The 26,262-nt window shown below is 46.3% G+C and overlaps 1 protein-coding gene across 50 annotated transcripts in view; it reads left to right on the top strand.

The window, feature by feature from the left end:
• Positions 1 to 549: 549 nt before the first annotated feature.
• ERI3 (ERI1 exoribonuclease family member 3) overlaps positions 550 to 26,262 on the top strand; it is a 131,121-nt gene continuing 105,408 nt past the window's right edge. For 20 of the 50 annotated variants that reach the window (XR_015157945.1, XR_015157947.1, XR_015157946.1 and 17 more), the window contains exons 1-3: positions 583 to 948; positions 3,368 to 3,443; positions 15,076 to 15,353. Coding sequence is in view for 37 of the 50 variants with exons in the window: in XM_086384752.1 (XP_086240878.1) it covers positions 814 to 948; positions 3,368 to 3,443; positions 15,076 to 15,353 (489 nt within the window). In the remaining 13 variants the exon portion in view is untranslated. The other 30 variants (XM_086384854.1, XM_086384805.1, XM_086384798.1 and 27 more) reach the window with 10 other exon arrangements.

The following is a 26,262-nucleotide window of genomic DNA, read 5'->3' as shown; positions in this document are numbered from 1 at the left end:
GAATCCCTTTAACTCTTAAGTTCCCTGCAGAGCTGATCTGACCAACTCAGGTCCCTCTTCCTTGGGAAGGCCCTTCAGAAATCTAACCATTTTCTTCTCCGCCTTAAATCCCCCTCCTCTCAGGTCTTCCCCATGCTCACATCAGAGAGGTAATGATAATAATGACTTGTTGAATGAACGACTCATGAGGTGATATCTAAGTACAACATGTCACCTTATAAACCTATACTCACCTCATGAGCATATTGGATGGTGGGAAAATGGAAGTGGGTTACCTGGGTCGTTCTAGGCCTCAAAAAGTTCCGTTTTTTTAAAAAATTTCTTTCACAGCTCTGAAATGAGGCCCCTTCACTTTCTTCTAAATACGTGCAATATCAAAACTACAAGTCCCACAAGGCCTGCCTAAGGGAGTCACCATCTTGGCACACCTTAGCGCGCATGTCGGCGGGAGAGCTAGCCTTCGGGGAGAAGAAGCCCCGCCCTCCTGCAGCCCATTGGTCTGAGGAGCCGGCGGCGGGCTCAGCGGTTGGCCACCGCGCCCGCCCGTCCGCCGCGTCGGCCGGGGTCAGAGTGCGCGGAGGTGAGTCGGTGTGTTGTGGACTCGTGGTGCTGGCTGCCGCTGTTGAGGCGGCCGGGAACGGGCGGTGGGGAGCGGGCGGAGCTGGCCCTGCCTCTGCCTGGCCGGCGCCGCAGTCGGCGCGGGCCGCGCCCGCCGCCGTAAACTGTCCTGAGCTTCTGCTCAGGCCGAGGGAGACGTCGGGGCCTGCACCTGGAGGGAGCCTGCCGCGCTGGCCCCGAGGAGGGGGCGTTGCCATGGCGACAGCCTCTCCCGCTGCTGACGGGGGGCGGGGGCGGCCCTGGGAAGGAGGGCTGGTCTCCTGGCCCCCTGCTCCTCCGCTTACAATCCCTTGGACTTGGATGGGCCCGAGTTGGGGGCAACATCCCGGGGTGGGTGATGCGGCGAGGCCCCCCAGATTGGGCCCTGGTAATGCATGCGGGGTGAGGGTCGCGGCGCGCAGTTTGGGCAGCCTGGGGTGCTGGCCCATGTGCTCACCCTGGATGCATATGGTCTACTGAAAAACGTTCAGGCAGAGAGGGAGAGGGACAGGGCTTTGCAGGACAGGCTGGGTGAGGTGATTAAGCATGCTGACTTCTTACCTGGGGTTCCTTAGGAGAAAAAGAGGTTTGATCAAATAGGATAGAAAACTAACAAGGAGATGGTAGATAGAACATCCCCTTTACCCCCTCTCCGACACACATACGCGCAGACACGCTAGGTTAGCAGTTTACGTCTTTGTAAATCTGTATCCGTGGTAGTAGTTATGGTGGAAAGAGTGAATAAAGGGCCTAACTTGGCTAGCTTCCTGTTTGCTTTTCCTGCAAATGCTCCAGCAACAGGTGTTTTCTTAAAAAGTCATGAACTTGGATTGGGGCTTGACTGCAAAGTCTTGCAAAATATAACTGCGTCTTGTTGACTTGAAAAATGCTGAACATGGCTCCTCGCTTGAATTCTGTCCTTAGGGCTGGATTTTGCAAACTGGTACTACCCATCATTGCCTCTGCTATAGGTTTCTGGTATTAGTTCTTGTCAGACATTTTATCAGCCTTCCAGCTGAAGGGCAAAAAACCAGGAATCCCATTGGCTAAAGACTGTACACTGTTTGAACTATAGTAGGTTGTGATTGGCTGAATGATTTTTGATTGTAGAGTTTCTACCAGAAATTGGCTTCATCAAATTCTGCTTTATTTGGACTTTATCATACACAGCATGCCTTGTTTTGGTGGGTTCATGCCTGGAGCTTAAGTATATTATACCTGAATTCCCTACCATTTAAAAGCCAATTTATAAACAGGGACTTGGAGTGTGACTCCACTAATGTGTGTGTCTGTGATCTTGGTTAGAAACCCACTTGGCTGCCTCTCCTTAGAGAGGTGGGGGTTGGGGGAAGGTAGCTGCCGGGAAGTGATTGATAAGGTTTCCTTTATGGATTCTGTGGTGCTTCACTGGAGCTCAGAGCACTTTGGCAACTTAAGCACTCCAAATTAAAAGCTCATTAACTATTCCTGCCCAAAGATCCTGTAAATAATCGGCTAGCTAGGTCACAGAGCTTGGCTGAGAGCTCTCCTTGCAACTTGAAATTTCCAAATAAAAGTGCTTTTATTCCCTTTCATTTTGAAAAGTGTTTTCTTTGTGGTGGGGTAAGTTGGCGAGTGGCATTTTCCTAGGGGATCTAAGTAGAATAAAGTGTTAAATGTGTAGAGTGGTAGACAGGAGTAGATTGGTTCCAAACCTAGGTGTTTGTTTGTGCAAGTGTGTTGCTTGCTGGCTTACAAGGGCACCTCTCCAATTTCTAGTCTTTTGGAAGATGTGATTAGTAAAAGGTGTAAGATTTATGTGCTATGAAGAGAAAGTATGGAAGATCTGGATTAAGTGATAAATATGATAGGTATCCATTGATGATTTGACTTGGGATTTGGTTACCTTGACTTAGAACTTGAGGCAGACCTGCATGTATTCTGCAAGTGTTACCTGCTCTTTGTGGCCCATTTGCGATACAGGCTGTGGTTTTGCGGCAGTCAGTGCTTGCTCCAGTCCCTGCTTCAGTTTCTGAGTTATGAATATTGTCAGCTGTTACCAGTGTCCCCTCCTTGACTAGACTAGGATTCTGGATTATCCAGAGAGCCACCGCTTCATGGCCATTTTTCTCAGTCCAGGCTCAGATATTTTAAATATTTAGTGTCTCTAGGAGATAAACCTTCTTTGGAAGAAAAATATGCCACTGGAGAAAATGAAATTCATCATTCCAAAAATATATATGTTGACCATTGAAAAATGCAAGAGTTAAGGAGACCAACTCCCCACACAGTTGAAAAATCTGCTTATAACTTTTGACTTCTCCAAATTTAACTACTGATAGCTTTGACTGGAAGCCTTACTGATAACACAAGCAGTTGATTAACACATATTTTGTTTGTTATATGTATATGTATTTGCATTTAACACATTCATGACATCTTATTTTTTTGTTAAAATTTTTGGCATGTCTAGGCTGCTTGGCTTATCTGCAAGTTTTTAAATATTGTCAGGCATCTTCAAAAAAGTGTCCAGTATATTTATTGAAAAACACCCTAACATAGGAAGTAGGCCCACACAGTTCAAACCTCTGTTGTTCAGAGGTCAACTGTAGCTTCTGAAAACTCTGTACTGGTACTGTGCTTCTACATAGATAACTGTTATCCCAAAGTAGTTTGAGTTTAGGAGTTTGAAGTATAGTGTGGTCTCAAGTTGTTTCAAACAGCAGCCCCCTGGGGATATGATCATTTATATTGAAATAGACTTGTTGCAGAGATGTGTATTTATCCACAGCATTGGGGCTTTCCAGCTCTCACTGAACCTTCAGCATCCCCAGCGGCCAGTCTTGGCATCTTCGAAGTAAGGAGAGGTGAGAAATCTTATTGCATGGTCACGTTTCGGCTTGATGTCTTCCTGATGAGTATTTGGGCTTGGGGGGAAGGGAGTGGGGACTGGTGCACACTTTTACTTTTCTGTAGTTTTTTCTGACAAAATACCATATGCTGAAAGATGACTGAAACTTATGCAAAGTTTATGAACTGGTGAGAGTTGGAGGTGGGGTATCCAGGCTTTCAAGTTCTGCCGTGATTTCTTTGTGGACATTGCACAAACACCTACTTGAAGTTCAGGAATGTTGAATAGAGCTGGAATAATTCTTTGTCCTAAGAAATACACATCTTAAGACATTAGGAAGGATCATCTTTATTTGTTTTTTTATAAATGCATTTTACCAAGGCCTTTGAGATGTTGGTTTAATTTGGGTTGTGGATCACCTCTGGGTAGATGGTTAGTTCCAGCCTATTTCCATTTTATGAGGATTTTTGGGGCTGGCTAAAAAGTTATACTCTGTTGATTGATATCCAGGATTCAGAGGCTGTTTGTTGAATAACTGAGGTCCAGGCATTTTGCTTGGTGTTGGGCTTGTGAACAAGACAACTGGTATCTCTGTCCCTAAAGAGCCTACATGGGAGAGACAGATAGTAAAGAAGCAGTTACGAGACCTCAGAGGGCTGTAACAGGGTAGGTATATGTGCTCTGAGAGGACTTAGAGGAGCTTCAACCCAGACTGGTGGATTCAGGGAAGGCTTTACAGAGGAAGTAACCTACTCAGCTAGAATGAAGATGTGAAGAATTAAGCGTAAAGGTCAGAGCTTTCTTGAGTTTGAGAAGCTGAAGTTCAGTGTGATCGAAACACACAGAACTCAGTGGGCAGGGAATAGGAGAATATGGTAAGAAATGAAGGAGAGGTAAGCAGAAGCCAGGACCTTATCAACTCTTAGGATTAAGTAGTGGGTAGGAAAGAAAGATTAGGTCAGCAAACTTTCTGTATAGGACCAGGTAGTAAATAGTTAGCCTTTATGGGTCCATGTCACAGTGGTTTACTCTGTTGCTATAGCACAAAAGCAGCCATAGTATGAAAATGAATGAGCATGGCTGTGTTCCAGTAAAACTTTCTAAAAACAGGTGGCAGCTGGATTTGGCCTGTGAACCAACCACTAGATCAGACCATCATAAAAGTAGTGAGAAGCCATTGAAAAGTTTTAAGCAGCAGCCTAATACTACATTTGTGTTTTGGAAAGTTTGCTTTGATTTCAATGTTCAATGTTAAGAATAGATTGGGATAGGCAGAGAGACCAGTAAGGAGGCTGTGGCAGTTACATATGGGTGACATTTTATATTTTTGCTACTGAGGCAATGTTTTGAGAACTAAAGATTGAGTACACCTGAATCTTTGCATCGATGTGTATGCTGTCCTCTTTACTAATTTTCGGATTATCTACTTGAGCTTAAAGGATATCTACCTGAGAAATTGTTGGCAATACCAGCTATTTCACAGACTAGAAAAGATGGGTGGGAAGGACAGGTCGGTGTGGAATGCGTGAGAAGTTTTGGGAAACTTTTCTATTGAAAAAAGTGGGAAATGTAGCTTGGGAGAGATTTTAGTCTTTGGTCTCATAGCTTAATGTCAATTACTTTGAACTTCCTGAACTGTATACACAGAGGGGGATCCATGTTCCTAAGCTTCCCAGGATATTGCCTTATTCTTTACATGTCCTACTCAGTCTCTCCTTTGTTTGCTTGTAGGAAACCGGTGACCTTTCTCTGGTTTTTTTGAGAATGTCTCCTAGTTGAGTATGACGGTATGTGTCAGGTACAGGGACCAAATAAAGTATTTGTTGAGTGTCTGATGAATTGTCTTCCTCCTCCTACAAGCTCTGGTGTGCATTGCTGGGGGGAAGCCTGTAGGTTTCTGATAGCAGTGCTTATGTGACTTTGGGCAAGTGACTGACTTCTTTGAGTTTAGCTTTCATGTCTGTAAAATGGAAGGTTGGTTAAGGATTTGATGAGATGTAAAACTCCTAGCACGGTGTCCTTAACTTTTGTTATTAATAGTATTTTACACAGTTTTTTAAAAAAGCAGCTAGCAATCGGGTGACTTGGCCTTTGGCTTAGTACATTTGGGGTCCTCACAATTGTCATCGTGGCCATGTAATGAAAATGCAGCCCCTGGTGGAGGCAGCCAGCAGACAGGAGTAAATTATAATTAAGGCAAGACGCTGCTTTTCACAATGAAAAATTTTCAGACAATAGGAGTCCCATGCAGAATTCCAGAACTTTTCTTTGGGGTGGCCCGTTAGCCCCAACACCATCAGTGAAGTGAACTGGGTGAGCAGCTACCTGAGAGAAATTCATCAAAGTGTGACCAGTCATTTCTCCCAGTCTGTCAGGGCCATTATTAGTGTTGCCACCCTTGTGGCCCTTCGTCTTTGTAAAGTGCTTCTTGAATGTTTTTTTTTTTTTAATTACTTTTCACCACCCCTCTGGGAAGTGGGTCAGGTGGTCAGCATTATTGTCCTTGCTACACAAGTGAGGAAACTGAGGCCCAGGATGGTTGAGTGTGCTATCAGCTGGAGCGGTTGCCTCCCGATGAAATTGTGTGAGTTTATTGCTGTGATTTCTCTTCCTTTGAGTAAGAGGTGTACAGTTGATGCAGAACCGTGGTCTGCTGCATGCCTTGTCCACATCTGCTCGTCTTGATCTGTGTCCGTTTATTCGCTTGGTCCTGTTGGGTTTTAATTGATGATTGCTAGGAACAGGCCTGCTGGGAAGCAGATTCCCTTTGGGCCATTGTTTTTAGACCAGCCCCCTTTGGGGACATTCTTGGGGGAGCCTTGGGTGACGAGAGATTGCTTTGATATGTTCAAAATTGTGCCTCGTGCCCCACAGCTACAGGTAAAATCAAAAGGCAGATAATTTATGGGAGTGTCAGAGCTGGCCGCTGGCACCTCAGGAGGCCATTAGTATGCCTGTTCAGACCCTCTGTGTCCTTGCCATTGATTCCTCTTTGCATGAGCTTGACTTGGTAAGCTGTAGATCTGTGGGTAGTGATTGGATGTGACAGTCCAAACACCGGTCCCTAAATTAATCCTTTTAATAGTATTCCCGCACCAAGGCAGTGCTGGCTCACTCTCTCTAACTGGGGAGGACAGAATTGGTGGGGGGTGGAGGGGCAGGAAGAAGAGAGAAAGAAAAGAAGCTTTTCCTGGTTCTTAGGCCCTGCTCTGTTCTGACATGTTCCAGTTCCAGAGCAGATAACATCGTAAGTCGTTCAAATGTTGCCTCCCACTTACTTTGTGCCTGGCCCTGTGCTGAGAGTACAGAAATGAATAAAACATGGTCCTTGCCCTTAAGGATCTAGGTCTAGTTCAGTGTTCCTCACACTTTTTAGAACTCATATACTTCTTAGATGGAGAAAAACTATGCTTTACTTTAATGCTACTTGGAATTTTAAAATGGTTTCAATGGTCCAACTTAAGTACTTTTTACACACACATATGTAACATATACCCCTACACCTATCTTCTGTTATTCTCACCTGATGAAACTCCCTGAAAGTTCTCATCTCCCTGAAAATGACTGGTAAGAGGAGAATCAGGTAACTAAAATCTTACAGTATAGTGAGATGAAAGTTAGGAAGTAGGAATAAACTGTGCTGCTGGATCATTTAAGCAATCAACTTTCTGATGAGGTGTCAGCGAAAGTTACTAAAAGGGGGAGATTTGAGCTGGGTTTTGAAGAAGGAGCAGTAATTTGCCTGATGAAAATGGAAGTACATTTCAAAACAGAGGGAGCAGCAATTGCCAAGGCACAGATTTGTAAAAGGAAACGTCACATTAAGGGGCCTGAGCACGAGCTGGTTGTCACCCTGCTTCCTGCCAGTTTCTTTGCTCTGTGAGATGGGCAGATTTGCTCCTGTGGAACTGGGTTGAGGAGAGGCTTTGAGCTCGTTGTGCTGCAGTTGTTCTAATCCAAGACAGTGCTTCCTGTTTCCGCTTCTGTACCCAGGGCTGCAATTTGGTTTTCTTCTTAGAAACAAATTTGGGTGATTTGGACAGACTTAATTATTGCTTATGGTTGAGTTCCTTTTAGTTAAAATCATATCTTAGCTCAGAAGAAAAACTACAGTTGATAGGCATTGTTAGCCCCATGGCTGATGGGAGAATCAGCCAAGTGGAGACTGTGGGCCCTCAAATGTAGGAGAGGAGAACAGAGCCCTGAAGAGCTGAGTGCATCTCAGCCTTAGTGTTCTCGTGTGTGAAATGGGAATGCTGTTACCTATTTTGCTTGATGGTTGGGGGGCTTAAATGAGATGAAATATGCAGATTAACCACTGTAGTGCCTGGCTTATAGTAGATTTTCAGAAAATAGTAGTTTCCTTTTCTCTTTCTCCTGTATTAACAATAATTCCCTTTAACTGAGATCGTACTATTGTGTAAAGCACTTTGTACATATTATATGATCTAATTTAATCTTTATGAGATAGGCATTATTGTTGTAGCTATTATTACAAAGAACATGTGGTGGAGTTGGGATTTGAACCAGTGTTTGTCTCATACCAGCATTTTTAACAACTACTTGTTTCTATTCCAGTTCTCCATCTTGGAAGCAGGGAAGTAGCCAGTTCTGGGAACCTCCCATCTGGGGTCAGATACTGTTCTACGAGTGTGGGAGGAGCTTAAAGGGATGAGGATACCATACCATACCCTGCCCTTTCTCCATTTCTATTCTGTTTATGGTGTGTTAGGAAATGAGCCTTTGCCCCCTTTTCTGTGCCACGGGGCACAGCTGACATGCAGGTCTTTGCAAAGAGAGGTTTCTCAGCTTTGGCCCCTTCGAGGAGTTGGCCCAAGTCACTGGATGTGGCTGAGGGTTAGCAAACAGCAGGCAAATCACAAACAGGCACTTCTTTTTTCTATGCTGTCTTGAGTGGCTGAGATGGGCTAATCGAAGGGGAGAGGGAGCCTCCTATGGCTCGTGATGTTGCCGTCAGAGTTTTGTGTTCCTGAAGGTCTTTAGCGACTTTAGCTCTGCTGATAGTTTGGGTTTAGCAGCTGCTTCCGATGTTGGACAGATTCTCCCTAGCCTTGTCGTGGAGCTGAAGTAGCTAAAGCTCCAGGCCAGGAGGGTGGTGGGTTGTACAGAGAAGGAGGGTGTTTTGTTTGAGATGAGGACCCAGCTTTAGAGTTCCTGCTTCCGTTCTGCTTTGGGGCCATCAGGAAGTCATGTAGAGGTTCCAGGCTTTTGTAGGTCTGTCAAGCTTTCTTGCACCTTCAGCAGACTAGGCTGAGCCCTCAGGCTTCTGGCCTCCACTGTGAGACTGCAGAAGAGCTGAGGGGACAAGTGCTGGGGCCTGCTGCTTGTGTTGGGGCAGTGGCCGGAGGCTCTGAGCTGGGAGTTGGGAGTCCCAGCTTCTCTTCTTACCCTTACTTGCTCTGTGAACCTTGGACTGTTCTTTTCTCTTTCTGGGGCTCATTTTCCCTGACTGACTGGACTGTGTCTCCTCTTAGGTTTTCTTGCACCTTTGACAGTCTGTGATTTTCACAGAAAGTGCTCCAGCAGTAAGAATGCACTCATTAGACTGAACATTATGACTCTCGAAGGCATGCGGTTTATTTATATTTTTCCCAGGTTATTTTTAGCTACTTGAGGCAGGGCCTGTGACTGATGAGTTGCAGACAGGTGTTACTGTGTTCTTGAGGATGCCTCTGTGGCTCAGGTGCCTGAGTACTTGTGCTGCTGCAGATCAGATTGGGGCAGGGACTTGCCCTGAAACTCGGTGCTGGGCATGCTGCAGCTGTCCCGCGTGCTTCCAGTCACCTGGGCCCAGAACCTGCCTCAGTGCCCTGGGGTTTCTCTGGAATGCACCTCTGCCTCCCAGTCTGGCTCCCCCACCCCACCCACCAACGTGTGGCTTGTAGAATCTTAATTCCCTGACCAGGGATTGAACCCAGGCCCACAGCAGTGAAAGCCCTAAGTGCTAACCACTGGACCACCAGGGAACTCCCCAGTCTGGCTTTTTATGGAATGGGTTGAGTTCAGGGATGGTACAAACCCATACCCTCCCCAGAGATATCCCAAGTGGATGGGGAGGTGGGGTGGGAGTGGACCCCATATTTCATGATGGGCTTCTCTTCTTTTCTCTCCCCCAGGCTCCCCTGGCCTGCATGTGGATATTAAAGGATGGCCCCCTCCTTTCGCCCTTCCTTCCCCCTCCAGTAATGGAAGGCTATAAAATGTCTATTTACCCAAGACACCAGAATGACTCCTCTGTGGTTCCACTAATCTGGTGATTTGGTGCTTCTCTGGTCTCTCAGGTAAATACGGATCGAGGCTTTTTATAAAGGCATATTATTTCCCTCATTAAATGTGTGTTTTGGCACATGCGTTATTTACCTGACCGACAGTAATGGCTGCAGAGGAGCCATTGTGTCTGTTGTGTAAATACTCTACCCAGAGACGGTCCTCCAGGGGCTGTGGCGCGGGCCTGCGCCTCCGAATCGGGCTGTTTTCCCCTCCCCTGCCCCACCGGGAGGCTGATCCCTTTATTTTGAGGAGAGAGAATCATTCATTTTCCTCTTTGCCATAGGCTACTTACTACCTTTAATTTGCTAGGAGAAGGAAATGGGTGTCAGAGTAAATGTGTGTAAATCTTGGTCTCAGGTGAAAGCTGGTGTGCAAATAGATATACAGAGAACATAAACGGTTCCTTTTGAGTTCCGCCTGTCAACTAGATTCTCATAGTCCCGGTTGATGATATAGGTTATCGACTTATATTCTGCAGACTTGTGACTGAAGTATAAAGACATCAACAGAAAGGGGAAATCCCTAAGATGTCAGCAGGTAGACAGGCAGGTGGGGTGCCTCTGCAGGGAGTGCAGGGGTGTTTCCGGAGCAGATGCCAGCAGTGGCAGGAGTGCCCAGTGAGGGGGCACTGGGCGGGGGCACTTAGGATGGAGACTGTGCATTGAGGGCTGGCTTTTGCCAGCCTCCAGGCAGCCTACCTTCTGTAGGCAGTACGGGATTATGGCTCCTTCATGTACCGTTCCCTGTTGCACTTTTTTTTTTTTTTTTTTTAATAACATTGCATGTGGCTTAAATTTTTTTTTTTAAGTTTGAAATAGGCCAGATTTATATAAAGTTAGAAGTACAGTACAAAGAATTTTTTTTTCCTGAACTGTTGAGTTGCCTACCTAACACTCCATCACCCTAAATACTTTGCATGTATTTCCTACGTGCAAGGACACTCTCCTACCAAACCATAGCACAGCCATCAAAATTAACATTGATATGTTGCCTCCATTTAATCCTCAAACCCCATTCAAGTTTTGCCAGTTGTCCCAATAATGATCTTTGTAGCAAAATGATCCAGTTCAAAATCATGCATTGCATTTAGTTACCAGGTCTGTTTAATCTCTTGTAGACTTTTCCCAGTAAAATTTCCTTGATATTCATGACTTTGATACTTTCGAAGATTACAGGCTGGTTATTTTGTAGACTGTCTCCCACTTAGGGTTTGTCTGGTATTTTCTCATGATTAGATTCAGGTTATGCATCTAATGCAGGAGACCCTGGTTCGATTCCTGGGTGGGGAAGATCCACTGGAGAAAGATTAGGCTACCCACTCCAGTATTCTTGGGCTTCCCTTGTGGCTCAGCTGGTAAAGAATCCGCCTGCAATGCGGGTGACCTGGATTCGCTCCCCGGGTTGGGAAGATCCCTTGGAGAAGGGAAAGGCTACCCACTCCAGGATTCTGGCCTGGAGAATTCCATGGACTGTACAGTCTATGGGGTCGCAAAGAGTCAAGCAGCCCTATGAATCACGTCATAGACATGATTGAGCGACTTGCACTTCATTTCATGCGTCTTTGATAGAAATATCACAGAAATGATGCTTTGATTTTCTCATTGCATCCTATCATGTGATGCATGATTTTGATTAATCCCCTTATTGATGTTCATTTTGCTCACTGGATTGGGGAGATGTCTGCTAGGCTTCTGCACTGTAAACTTACTCCCTGTTAATAAGCATTCTGTGGGTAGATACTTTGGAACTATGTGAATTCCCTTGCCAAAGTTTAACTTTTAAAATTATTCATTTATTTATTTTTATCTTAAGGCCTCATGGTTTCCTTTTTTTATTCAGTGCATAATAATCCATTAATATTATTTACTTGCCAGTGGGAGCCCCTTCAAGCTGGCTTCTGCATCCTTTGAGTGTCTCCCTGCTTTCTGGCACAACAAGATGTTCTAAGCTCATCTTGTGCTTTCTCTGCTGTAGCCCTGGAATTGGCCATTTTCTCCAAAGAGTGTTGTTTCTCCCTGGCCCTTCAGTAAACAGAGCTAGAAAATATGTATGCTGCTGCTGCTAAGTCGCTTCAGTTGTGTCTGACTCTGTGCGACCCCATAGATGGCAGCCCACCAGGCTCCCCCTGTCCCTGGGATTCTCCAGGCAAGACACTGGAGTGGGTTGCCATTTCCTTCTCCAATGCATGAAAGTGAAAAGTGAAAGTGAAGTCGCTCAGTCGTGTCCGACTCCTAGCGACCCCGTGGACTGCAGCCACCAGGCCTCTCCGTCCATGGGATTTTATGTATACATGTATCTATATATTTGTGTGTAGATATATACTCATCCTCACATTTACACCTAGCTTTATTTTTATAGCATATATGTCAGAAACCTTGAGTTCAACTCCAATTCCAGTTGAAGATATTTCCAGTTCCACTTTGATATACGGATGTTTTTCCCTTTGCATATGAACAGTGAGAAGCCTGGTCCCATTACCCTTAATGCAATCCCCTTTTGGATCAGTCCCTCTGTATGTAACTAATCTCCCTTTGTTGCCACTGCCCTTTCCCCTCTTGGGTGTTTCTTTTACCTGCCTGTGGCTCCCACATCAGGCTTCTCTCCCCTCTCTCCCAGTGGATGCCCTTCGTACCTGACTAGGGCTGTGGTGCGCTGCATCACACCTTCCTGCCTCTTTATGAATGCTGATACCTACCCCCACCCCCCAACGCACATTCTCTTCTGTTCCTCCCACTGCAGCTGATGGAGACTTCTACTTCCCCTCTTCCACAATTAATGGCTCTAAAGCTATAGACTGAATTTTGTAGGAAGAGAAGAGCTGCCTTCTTTTTCTTGACTTGAGTTGAACTCGATTTTTAGAAGTAAGGGAAGTATGGAACCCAGTGACTGCACACATGTGGAGGCCTGGTCTAAAATTTTTTTTAATTTTTCAAAATTATTTTTTTATTGGGGTATAGTTGTTTTACACTGTTGTGTTAGTTTCTGCTAAATAGCAGAAAAGTGAATCAGCTATATGTATACATAGATTCCCTCTTTTTTGAATTTCCTTCAAAGACTTTTTACAAGAGAGAAGCTTTGTGATGTGGGTGAAATCAGTTGAGAAAGGAAGCGCTGGCCATTGTGAGGACCTCTGGCTCTCAATGTGTTGTCCATGGCAGGGGATAGGGCATGTATAGCATATGGTATGGGAGGTCTAGAGCAGTCAGGGGATGCAGAAGACGTTGATGCTACTCTGAGATTGCCTTATGCATTGGGTTTATAGGCTCCAAGTATGGGGGTCCTGGGTTGGCCAGGTGTGCATAACCCAACAGAATGATAGTAATAATGGTAAGCTAATACTTACTGAGCCCTTTGTGCCAAACCCTGCTCTCATTTCACTCTCATTTAAGGAGTAGGAGCTGCTATTGTCATTTTACAGGTGAGGAATTGAACAGAACTTGCCCAAGGTGCCATGGGCAAGCAAATAAGTGGTGAAACCAGGATTCAAACCCAGAAGTGCTCCTTAATCATGATGCTTAATTGCCTGCAGTATTGGGCAAGTTGGGTCTGATTGGCCATAAACACTTTACGTAGTATATATACACTGGAAAACATTAAAACTTTCAAAAGTACTTATACATGGCCTGACTTTGAGGACCTAGAGAAGAGTTCTAAGGCACTGAGGGACTTTGAATCCAAACTAGAATGTATAATCTGAGCAGACTGGTGTCTCCCATGTCAGCAAGGGTTCTAGTACTGTTCAGGAGTGGGTGACGTGGAGAGTTATTTTGGATTCCAGCTTTCAAAGGAGTGTTGGCCTGTTTGCCTTTCCAAGGGATTCCGTAATGAAACTCAAGCCAGCCTTTGTCTAAGCCAGGCTCCGGATCTGGGCTGCGGGATCAGGCTGTGTTTTTGGAGAGGCTGTGAAGCCACGGTGAAAACAAGCACTGTGCTTGTGCTGGGATCGTGAAGAACTTAAAATACTTTCCAGTCCTAGTTCTACATGGGCTCTCACTATGGGAATAGGCAAATTGTGGACCCACACCAGCATATAAATACACAGGCAAGTTATTGTAGGTCCGTTTGTGTGTCACAGGAGAGCCGGGATGAGAAGTAATACTTGGCATTGTCCGTGTTCACTCAGGTGGTAGTAACATCGTTGCCTTGAGGGTGCGCTGGACTTCTGGCTGCTGACCGCCTCCGAGCTACAGCAGGGAGCGAGTGCCCACTGCAGTCTTTCAGAGACAAGCTTTTGGATCTGTCAGAATGGGGCTTCAGAAAGCTTAAACTGTGGCTGTTTCCATATTGAGCAGCAGGATTTCTTGTTTTACTTTGAGGATTAAAGTTGAGGGAATTTGAGTATTGGGTATGAAATGGGAAAAACACAAAATTTCTGCTTTATTCCTCTTTTTTTTTTTTTTAAGGAAGCTTGAGTTATTTGTGAGTAAAACTTAGGCTTTGATTTTTATATTTTGTTAGCCCTCTAAGGAGCAGACATTCTGCAAATTTAAAGGGCAAACTTGAAAAGTGATTTGGATTTTTTTTTTTTTTTTGCACATGTTCACTCAGCAAACTTTACTAGATTTTTAGCAATGCTCCCATTACTGCCACATCTGGGTTTTCTCTTTTTCTTCCCTATTTAAAAAAGTCCTGCAGTCATTCAAGGCCTCTAGTAGAGTGTCTAAAGGCAGGGGTGGGAAAGGGCTGAGGCTGTTGCCAGCTGTGCTCTGCAGGCGTCATTCATTCCCCCAGGTGCCACTTACTGTCTGGGGGCTGGGGAGTCACCAGACTATGGTGAGCAAGCTCCCTGTGATGACTCCGCCTGCTTTCCAATTGGAAGAAGGGAGGCAGGCATATGGAGACGGCAAGATACAGAAAGGAATGCCAGGGGCAAGTGGCTCGGACTGTAGCTGAGGACAGAATCCTGGGCATTTTCTGCTGTTTGTCTGAGTCTACTTAGCGCCCAGGACTGGTGCAATGGGGTCACCCCGGGTTACTTTGGGAAACTTAGCTTTAGTGTTAACTGTTGCCACCTGAGACGTGACCACAGCATTTTTGTCTCTCCTCTCTTTTGAACTTCAGAGCTCCAGTTAAAGATCAAGGCCAGAGCTGCATCTTGTTTTGAGATGGTCTGGGAGACTCAGAGCTGTCATAATGCTGTGGGGGCCAATGTTTAGGGTCTTGAGCTTCAGTCATGAATACTGGGATTTAGAAAAGGGGCACAGAAACTCTGGGGAGTGGTTCATGTTGTCTGAATATTCCTGAAGACTAGATGGAACAGGGCCACGGTGGGAGGGAGTAACCCAGACTCTGTTCTTTTTTTTTTTTTTCTCTTTCTTTTCCTTTCTTTTTTTTTTTTTTAACTTTCCTCCCCTAAGTTTTAGATGCTTCTGGATGTTCAATGCTAGCACCTTTACAGACTGGAGCAGCTCGATTTTCTTCATATTTGCTTTCAAGAGCAAGAAAAGTGCTGGGCTCTCACTTGTTCTCTCCTTGTGGTGTTCCGGAGTTCTGCTCCATATCCACCAGAAAGCTGGCGGCCCACAGCTTTGGCGCATCCATGGCGGCAATGATGTCCTTCCCTCCCCAGAGGTATCACTACTTTTTAGTGCTGGACTTTGAGGCCACGTGTGACAAGCCACAGATTCATCCTCAGGTAACTGTTGCATCATTGCTTCAGCAAAGGTGGGGTGGGCAAGGAGGGAGGGAGGAGAGACTGGCTTTCTGGGACGCAGAGGCACTTTCTCTTGTCTTCTTAGCTTTTAGCTACACATCTGGAGTTCCTGCCTAAGAAGCAAGACTTGCCTCAGGCATCCTAGGGCGAGGCAGACCTGAGAGGCCTCTGGAGGCAACTGGGCACACTGTTTCTCTCTGGTCTCAGCCTTTGAGAATCAAATATTTCCTTCTGTCCCATCCTTCCTCTCTCCTTTCCCTCCCCTCCTTCCTTCTCCTGCTGCTGCTGCATGTTGTTGTAAGGAATACTGTGTTAGTCAGCCTCCAAGATGGCTCCCAGTGATCCTTGCCTCCCGATATTCCCACCTGTGGTAGTTCCCCTTCCACACTGAATCAGAGCTGGCCCTGTAGAGTCAGTGGGGCAGCATGGAAGACACTGTGTGACTTCTGAGGCTCAGTCATGAAAAACATCGCAGCCCACCTTGCTCTTTCGGATCAGTTGCTCTGGAAGAAGCCAGCCACCATGCTTTGAGGACACTCAGGCAGCCCTGGGGAGAGGTGCATGTGTACAGGAACTGAGACTGATAGCTAAAAGCCAGTACCAACTCGCTAGTGATGTTTCCTGGCCCTGTCTCGAAGTGAATCTGCCAGCCCCAGTCAAGCCTTCAGATAGCTACAACCCTGTGGACATCTGACTTTAACCTCAGGAGAGACCCTGAGTCTGACTGACCAGCCGAGCCACTCCTGAATTCCTGGCTCATAAAACTGTGAGAGAATAAATGATTATTGATGTTTTAAGCCACTAAGTTTTGGGATGATTTGTTACACAGCATTTGACAACTCAACCATTGTTGCACTGTTGGGAAGGAACATTTCTTGCTTTTTTTTTTCTTAATTACCAGCTGTGTTCAGGGATCTTTTACTTTTTAAGGCAGTGCTGCTAGGAAGCTTGGATTAGCAGCAAGAGACTGGTGCACCTGTGATACTGGAGTGCTTGGTATTTGCTTTGGGGGTGTGCCTGGGGGTTGATATGGCAGCTCATCATAGTGTGGGGGTCCTGGGTGTGCCTGACTCTAGAACTGTAACTCTTCCCTGTAGGACTGGATTATCAGGTATGTAATTTGGGGCTGTGTAGACATGTTGGTCTGGGAGTAGCTTTTAGTAGTTAGAGGAAGACAAGAGGATGGTAGGAGCCCTGCACAGGTGAACTGGGTTCATTTCTCATGGTTGGTTTTTTCCCAGGAAAGGCTTCTATCTTTAGATGGGAGATTATTTTCCAGAAAGCAGGTACCACAACGCTTTTACCTTCCCCTACTCCTCTCTTTCCTATTCTCCCTTAAGCTAGTGGTCTACTTTGGGAAAGGACTGAAAGCAGGTGTGCTGAGGCTTGAGAAGACAGGAGCTGTATGAAGAGAGCGTCCTAGGGAAAGGAACTTTGTGTGAAAGGGAGGACGGCCTGGGAGCTGCCTGAGCCACTTATTTTCTCAGCCTCTTGCTCCTACCCACGCTGTAGAGTCATCCTCTCCACCTCCCCAACCTACTGGAGATTCTGTGATGGGTGTGCTTGGGTGGTGGGTGGAAGTCTTGGTTACATAGATTCTCTGGAGTTGAGAATCAGGGAGCCATACCCCAATATGCCATATTATCTCCCTTGCTGATGATTTCAGTCACTGAGTAAGCCCAAGCAGGACCTGAGTCTAAAAATCTAACACATCCCTATTGCACAGGATTCAGCCCTCTTCTGAAGCTTCACGGTTGCTGGGTACCTTCTTGATGACATTTCCTGCTTTCTGCTTCCTGACACCTGCCTGTGTATGTTTGTTTCCGAACTTTTCAGTTAGATTATATGGTGAGATAATGATGTAGCTTTGTTCTCTTGTCCTTCAGAGGGTTCTGCCAATGTTATTGAAGATGAAGCTTGATTCATGTCTCAGTTTGGTTTGTCAGTATTACCTTTCATTTCTCTTTCAAGGACATTGTTCTTTTAATTTTTTGTTCTTTTTATTAATTTATTGCAGTGCTGAAAATGTAATGCAGTGCAGACTTAAATCACTTGTATCACCAACTTCCTTCCCAAGAAGGAAGAAACCTTCTGGACCCAGTTTGAGGTTGGGCTTCCTGTTGTTCACCAGGATCTGAGCCTGATTAAAGATTATCTCCAGAGTCAATGAACCCTGATGATGTGATTCCAGGGGCACTTAAGGAATTGGCTGTCCTGGTTCATTATTAGCAAAGCATTAGTTGTTGCTGTAGAGAACTCAGGAAGAAGCATTTGCTGTCTTGCTTATCTTTAAAAGGCGAATACGAATGATCTTGGAAATGATAGACCCGTTAGTTTACTGTGATTCCAGAGAAGATACTTGACCTGATTGTCAGATAATCAATCAACAAACAGCTAGAAGAGCATAGGGTACTGAGTAGTAACTTACATGGGTTTGTGAAGAAGAGCAAATCCTGTCAGATCAATCTAACTTCTTGCTGTGACATAGTGATGGATTTGAGTGGATCTAGGGCAAGTGATAAATGTAATGCATCTCTACTTCATTAGGTCTCTACAATGCTGTGATCAACAGGTAGGAAGGTGAGTTTGGGGCCAGACAGCTCTGTTGTTGAACCAGACCGCTCTCAGGAAGGGGATGGGTGGCCCAGAGTGACTGAGACTTACTGTTATTGGCAACGTATAGCCCTCCTCTCTCTCTGAAAACAAACAAACAAAATCTGCCCTAAAGTTTGCAGGTGGTGGAGTCCTGACAGGATTCAGAGAAAGTTGGAAGGTGGATTGGAAAATCCCAGCGTTAACTGGGATTGTCAGTCCCAGATAACGCTGTGTCCTTCCACTGAACTCTTCATAGGTCAGGTTCTCATTATAGCCTCTACATTGTTAGGTCTTTTGGTCAACATGGCTAGTGAAGGAATTGGAGAGAAGCTTAGGATAAAAGGAACAAGAATCATTAAAGGCACAAAAATTAAGACTTAGAAAAAAAAATTTAATATACTTTTAGTGACTGATTTTTTTGTCCAAACTGGGAAGGAGTTGTTCCAAGGAGAATGATAATGACTTGCTCGTTATGTTAATAAAAACCAAAAAAGAATTTGAATGGGAGCAGAAAAGATTGAGATTTGGGATGAGTGTCTGCTTCTAGACATGACAGTGAAAGAACCTGAATATGTTGTACAGGTTTGGTCAGCTCTCCCTAGTGGCTTGGTGACTGTCCACCTGCAGAGATATTTCATGGACAAGGTCTGCATGTCTCCTGGGGATGCATTTGGACTGTGAATCAGAACCACCCCAGCTCCTCTCCTGCCTGGCTCCCAAGAGTTGAACTCTTTGAGAATGGTTGAACGCAGTGCACTTCTGATTCTTCTGGGAGTGTATCATATCCCTCATTTGTGTAGGAGGCAGGAACGAGTTTTGGGCCAGGATCTCTCTGGAGTCTTGGCGTGGGTTTCATTTCTCTCATCTGTGTCTGCCATTCAGAAGTCCCTGAGTCAGCTTGTAGGGACTATCCAACAGGATTGCCACCATACAAACGGACAGGCACAGACTCAGTTGTACTCAACAATACTGATTGTAAATGTGGTAAAACATCTGGTATTTTCCATTTGTCATAATTTTTGCTGTTTACTTTTGTACTTTGTTCAGATTGCTGAAACTGGAATGGTTGGTTTGCCAGTAACAGGCTTTCACCTTTCTGGTATTTGCACTCATTTTGTTTTATGTGTTTTGATTCAGATTGACATGATAGGTATAGGTTGAATATGAGACTATTTTTCATTTGAAAATATTTTTTCACGTAATTTAGGTGGATTACCATGTTTTAGAGACTCTGAATGTGAGGTGTACAATTCCTTTCTTGCCTCAGGAATGGTTTCTTGACATGAAAGTGGGTTTTTATCTGGTTGAGAATCGTGACTGCCTTGTCCTCAATCAGCGAGAGTTCACGTTGCTCATTTTGGTGTGGCTGTGCGTCAGATGACGACGGCTGTGACCCTGAAGCCCGGGGAGCAGCCTGAAAGCTTTGGTGGGAACTTTAATTGTGCCACTTTTAACCTGGGGGCAAGTCCTCTCACCACCTCAGTGTTCAGAAAAGCCCGAAGCAGATGTAAGTGAGGGAAATGAGGTGTAGGCCACAAAACGTGGGGAGGAGGAAGTAACCTGGGCCCTCCGGATGGCCAGGGAGGGGTAGCCCAGGGCTCCGATCTGGGAGCACACGTTCCGGCTGCCCCCTCCCCTCCCTCCCTGAGTTTGTCCATCAGGCTCGGTCAGGCCCCGAGGCGCAGTCTTTTCCTCGCTGCTCCGCGGCAGCCCCACTGACTGTTTTCCTTCCCATCTGTATTCAAGTGCCCATATCTTGGAGAAAAATGACCTTTGGGGTTGAGGTTTTCTAGTGTTTGCTCTTTGTCCACAGGGGCCTTTTTTTTTCTTTTTTTAAAGGAAACCTTGAAGAGATTCCATCTGCATTTTGAGTTAGAACTATGAGTAAAGGCATTTCTTTTTTATAGAAAGTTGTCCAGATGCTGGGGTATTTGGGGAGGGCAGGGTTGATGGTGATGGGGGAGGGTTGATGGTGACAGGAGAAGGGATAATATAGAAGAGGGGCATTTGGTGGATTTTTGGTGTGATTTGAAGCTGACTCCTCATTATTAGTCTTGTGAAAGAGACATTTTGGAAAACTTCACAGGAAATTGATTGCGATCCCTACAAATCACACTGTATTGGTCTCCTCCTCCATTTGAGGCTGAGCAGCAGGAGGCTGCCTCTAGCCCTCCCACCACCCCCCCCCACCCACCTGATACACACACATTGCTGTTGCTCTGTATTCCGCTTCTTCCCTTCTCTGCTCCTGGTTCCTGCACTTTGCAAGTGGATGGAAAGGTCATTCCCTAGAGAAAGAACTCACCCCTTCCTTGCCTTTCACTCGTCCTGGTCCAGGTTCCTCCAAGTGGGAGGGGTCGGGTCAGGCTCTTTAGCAGGAGGGCCCAGTTGCTGGGTTGCGGTCCACCTGCCCATGGCCCCAGTCAGCCAGCCTCCTTTTTCTGTAAAGACAGGCGAAGGCGCTGATGCTGTTCTATTCTTCTAAACTGGGAAATGAAATGCAAAACCGACGTTAATGTAACATTATGGTTGAGATTAAATGCACCAAAATCAGGAAATTCAAAGTTATGCTTCCCACAGCAACTATAACTCAGCCTCATCTGGCGTGTGTAGTATTTTGTGTTAGTGCGGATGGTGTTATATGTTAAGACATTAAAGTTAACACCATAAGCAGAGCACAAAATGCTTGAGGGGGCTGAGTTATGATGACTGTGTGAGCCGTAAGTGTTCTTGCATAGGCTCTCAACTCCTGGAATAATTTTTCCCCTGCCCATCAGACCAATTATTGCCTTTCTTCTTAGTTATATGCCTGCTTTAGCACATCTCTTCTTCCAGGGTCACTATAAATGAATTCCTCTATTGGTGGCCAGTGATGGGTGGGAATGGCAGCCCACTAGGCCCTTTTGTCATTTTTGTTGCTGCTTCCATAAATGTGGTGCCTCCCCTGCCCCCTCCCCAGGCCCCCCCTCCACAGGCTGCAGTTTCCTGGTGGTCCCTCATCAGGATGGGCCTCCCAAGGCTCTCACTGTGGCTCCTCACTAGTGCTCCCTGAATGGGAACAAGCATTTGCTGTGTCCGGGTCCGGGCCCTGTTGAAACTTCAAGTGAAAGCCGAACGGCCCTTCTTTATTCGGAGCAGACATAGCAATGTAAAAGTAAAATATACATCTCGGGAGCCGAGCACTGGTGCACGGTGGCGCTCTCTTGTGTGTTTGGCGTAGCAGAGGTACATCGAAGTGGGTTTATTTGCACTATTCAGTCTGCTTCTCTACCTTCCCCAGGGTTTATACCTTTAACCTGCCATAGTGTGTAGTTAGGCTCTGGAGTTGCCTGGGGGTGGGACCAGGAACTTTCCTTGGGAAGAAGCGCTGGGTCACTGGTAACAAAATCAACCACGTAACTTAGTGCAAATCAGGAGACATTTCCCCCAGCCTGTTATTATCTGGTGGCCTCTCCAGGGCTGAGACAGCTCTTGGAATGCAGATTTTGTTAGACACTGGGCTAAGGTTGGTGGTGGGGAAGAGCTCTAAAGAATGGGGCCATTGATGAATGGTGAATGGAATCAGGGATTGTAAACTACCAGTGACACTGAGCTGCCTTTTAAGGTTTTTGTTGGACATGACAAAACTAACCAAGTCCGTAAAAGAATAGGGAGGACCTCATGGTAACCACCTTAGAGGCAATGAAAAAGCCTCTTTTTACTCTGGATAAAAACTTCAACCTCTATGTTAGATGCCAGGATATAAAAACGAGAAATGGTCCCTACCCTCCAAGGGGCTCATAGTCAAGGAACATGATAACCACCATCGCCTGGGTGAGTACTTGGCACAGTGGGCGCACAGAGCAGGGGAACGGTCAGCCCTGCTTCTGGAGGGGTCTCATAGCTCCCCATTAAGGAAAGTCAGGAGGTCAGAAGTGCCAGGTGGACCCGAGGGCTCTCAGAACTGCTGTAGCAGGAACAAAAGAAGGTGCTCACAGAATGTACCAGGACCAACTGACCAAAGTCTGACAAAACTGAGCTGGATTGCAAGCTTGCTTGTGTGGTAGTTGAAAATGAGGGAGAGGGAGAATGAAGACTTTGAACTGGCAATTTTTTTTTTTTTTTCTGTGCCACGTGGCTTGCGGGATCTTTCAGGCCCCAACCAGGGATTGAACCCAGGCCCTGAAAGCATTGAGTCCTAACCACTGGACCACCAAGGAAGTCTCAGAACCCAGCCAGTGATTTCAGCATTTGGCTAGTATGATTGTCTGTATCATTAATATGGTATTTTTCACATTCAAGAACATCAGTGAGACTATGAAAGCTAAAAAGGTTTAAGAGAATTTTATGCAATAAAAGTGTGAGAGGCAGAAGGGTGAGGGTCAAATAGAAATATGTGAGCTAAGGCCCTGAGGCGTTGTCAGGGAGCTGCCCTAGAAGGTGGCACTGGTCTGGGCTGTGAGGTCTCTAGGGAGAGGCAAGGGCTAGGGGACGACATCACCCCCGACCCCCTGCTCCTAGTACTGGCAGTTTGGATCTGAATCTGCTAGGCATCCCATGGGAAGACCTCCTTCCATAAACTGGGGAGGTTTATACCCTTCAAACAGATAAATGGCTAGCTGACTTAACACTGAGAACAGAAGGAAGGAGGGAAGGATTAATGAAGAGGCAGGAGGAGAGAAATGACTCGCTATAGACTGGAGAGGGTGGAAGGTGGGGACAAAATGAGCTGTCCGTCTGAGCAGCAGCAACAGGTAACAGCCACAGAAAGAAAGCCGGTGCTTTGGGAAGGGGGAGGGGCGTGAAATCCTGAGGAGCATTTAGGGTTGGTCTCGGGCTTCCCTTCACCTCTCCCTGCCCCTGTCCTGTCTTGTTTCTCCTCTCGCCTCTGTTGGTTACATTTCGTATTTTGTAGACGGGAATCAGTTGTCTGACATGAGGAAAACTGATACTAGGAGATGCTTCCTTCATCTCTGTGTCTTGTTGGGAAAAAGGATCCTGCATCATTTTGATTAAGATGCTTTGGAATGATTATTTTTTATCCCCTTATCCTAGGTGTTCACAATACTTAAAAAGGCCCCACAGTCATACATTTATGTGATGAGTTTTGAGCTCTAGCTGTGAAAATTGAGTCATTGCCTAAAAGCCTGGAACAAGAGTGTTCCCAGATTGACATTAGCCAACCGCACCCCCGACCCCCGCCCCCCAAGGCTGGCAGGTCTGCAGCAGAAGGGTGAGCAGGCTAGGACAGGCACAGATGGTTTGTGTGTGTGGAGTGCTGCCATGGGCAAAGCCTGGTTAGGTACTGGGAGAATCAGGAGGGAGGAGGACTCTGGAGGGGAAGTCAAGCGTTATGGAAGCTCTTCATTTGAAGTAAAACTGCCTTGGAATGGGCTTGTTTAGACCCTGACCCTCCTGTCTAGTCAAGGCTATGGTTTTTCCAGCAGTCATGTATGGATGTGAGAGTTGGACTATAAAGAAAGCTGAGCACCGAAGAATTGATGCTTTTGAACTGTGGTGTTGGAGAAGACTCTTGAGAGTCCCTTGGACTGCAAGGAGATCCAACCAGTCCATCCTAAAGGAGATCAGTCTTAGGTGTTCATTGGAAGGACTGATGTTGAAGCTGAAACTCCAATACTTTGGCCACCTGATTCGAAGAACTGACTCATTGGAAAAGACCCTGATGCTGGGAAAGATTGAGGGGAGGAGGAGAAGGGGACGACAGAGGATGAGATGGTTCGATGGCATCACTGACTTGATGGACATGGGTTTGGGTGGCCTCCAGGAGTTGGTGATGGACAGGGAGGCCTGATGTGCTGCAGTTCATGGGGTTGCAAAGAGTCGGACATGACTGAGCAACTGAACTGAACTGTCTGTAGTGGCCAGTAGGAGATCTTGGTCCATGGTAGTAAATGTCTGTTGTGTGAGTTCCACTGTTCCAGTGCCCTGGTCAGTGTCTAGTCCAGGGGAGGCCCTTCCAGCCAAGGACTTGTCTGAAGGCTAACTACTAGCAGAGGCTCTCACTGGGAGGTGCTGGTGTTGCTGAAAGGAAAGGAAGTGCAGAGTCCACAGTAAGGTTGATAAAGTAAAATTGGCGAGCCAGGAAAGGAAGTGTGAATGTTGAGTGGAAGAGAAGAAACAGAAGTAGATGTCGTTAGCCAGTGTTCAAGGGAATGGAAGGGAAGGTGTTCCAAGGGGTTAAATATGGGCAGAGGGAAACTGGTTAGAAGCTGTTACTTGAAAGTGGGTTAGTGGGTTGGACTAAGGTGGTGATGGTGGGAATGGAGAAGAGTTATGTGTTGTAGCCCTTAGATCTGCTGGGAAAGAAACAAGCTTGAGAACCATGCTCTTTAGTAGCTCATAGCTTTTTGGGGGTACTGGTGGGCTCTGGTTGTCAGTGGTGCTAAGAGGTTTGGTGAGGAGTGGAGAGTGGAAACCTGCGGTGGTTATAAATGGAGTGCTCTGCACTGAAGGCCTGTGTCAGGGACGCCTGACGTAGTGAGCTTAGTGGTGATGCAGGCAGTTACTTTACTCCTCTGGTATCTGATGAACTGTTTGACCGTGTCCTTTGGGAAGTAGATGGTGATGGTGGATAGGACGATAATTGGCTGAAAAGCTTGGAATCTTGCTCTACCAATGTGATAAACTGAGGGCCATGGCTTGAAATTGCAGTGTCTGAAATGGAGTTCAGGGAATCTGTATTGATCACAGTCTGTGCTCCCCGCCTCTCCCCAGCACTAGCAAGTATGAACGAGAAACCAACTGATCACCCGAAAGGAATTGGTAGTTGGGGATGGAGGAGGCGGGGACTGATGACTGGGAGGAAGCATGCAATTTTGATAAGGTCTGCTTTCACTAGAGAGGTAAGGTGACCAGAGAAACAATGCCAGGGGCAGGCCTTGGTTCATGGTATGGTGTGGTGTCTCCAGCTTGGGGCCTCAGGCTATTGTAGGAATTGCTGTGATCCTGCTTTACCTCTGTGGCCAGTGTTAGGCTTAATCAGGACCAGGGGTATAAAGAAAGCTCCTGGCTGATGTCTATAATGAGAGGTCTTCCTTGGAGAGGTATCCAGTCCCACTTTCTGATTCATTTGTGTAGAAGGCAAATGTTTTTCTGGAGAGAGTAGTATGATGAGTGCTCTGTGGGGAGCTGATGCCTGGGTCTTGATCACATTCTTGAAGGGAGCAGGCATTGCCTTGGCAGGAGGACCTCTTGCAAGCTTCCTAACAGAAATGTGTCAACTTGCTCTACACAGTTCTGGGATGTGACATGTCAGCTTTTCCACCGTGGATCTCTGCAGCCAGGAGAATGAAATGTCTGATGGCAGAAGCCAGGAGTGCTTGGCGGAGTGCTTGGCAGATATAAAGGGTCACCTGAGGGGGTTGAAAGTGGGCCGAGCAAGGGTTTATTCTAAGAGCCAAGAACCGTGGGCTCTGATGTTCTTTTGTCAATGTCTCTGTGATAAGGACTTAGTCACACAGATATTCTAGACTATACCTTGGCTAAAATGTGGTCTGAGAACCAGTGGCATCCCCAGCCCCTGGGATCTTGTTAGAAAGACGGAGTATCAGGCCCTTGTTGTGCAGTCACTTGTTGTTCAAGTCATGTCTGACTCTCTTGTGACCCCCATGGACTGTAACCCACCAGGCTCCTCTGTCCATGGGGTTTTCCAGGCAAGAATACTGGAGGGGGTTGCCATTTTATTCTCCAGGGAATCTTCCTGGACCAGGGATCGAACCCGTGCCACCTGCACTGGTAGGTGGATTCTTTACCACCGAGCCACCTGGGAAGCCCGTTATCAGGCCCAGCATTAGATAGAATGTAGTTTGACAAGATGTCAGGTAATTCGAAGTCTGAGAAACACTGCTCTACTCCTCTAGTGGTTCTCAAACTTCAACAAGTCTCAGAATTACCTGGAAGCTTTTTAAAACGTAGATTGCTGGGCCCACCCTCAGGGTTTCTGATTCAGAAAGTCTAGATTGGAGGCCAGAAACTTGCATTTCTCATAAATTCCCAGGAGATGGGAATTTATGCTGCCTGTAAGGGACTGTGCTTTTAAGTCACTGAACACCTTAGCTTTCTCGTCTATAAAATAGGGCAGTGATGCCTGCCTTATGGAGATGTGGATTCCTATGAGCCAGTGTGCGAGAGAAGTGTTCAGGCAGTGTGGACAAGATGTCAGTCTGTGTCGCTCGCTTACTGGTCAGTGATTTTGAAAATCTGCCGTCATGGCAGCACAACTGTTTCCCTGGCCTTGCATCTGGCTGTCGGGCACACACAGAGAGCAGGGGATCTATGAAGCTCCCCTGGGGGATGC

This window comes from Bos grunniens, chromosome 3 (assembly GCF_055505025.1).
Source record: "Bos grunniens cultivar Pamir isolate PY7600 chromosome 3, Bosgru_T2T1.0, whole genome shotgun sequence".
Classification (NCBI taxonomy): domain Eukaryota; kingdom Metazoa; phylum Chordata; class Mammalia; order Artiodactyla; family Bovidae; genus Bos; species Bos grunniens.
The sequence above is the reverse complement of the archived record's forward strand: the minus strand, read 5'-3'. Positions and strand labels throughout refer to the sequence as shown.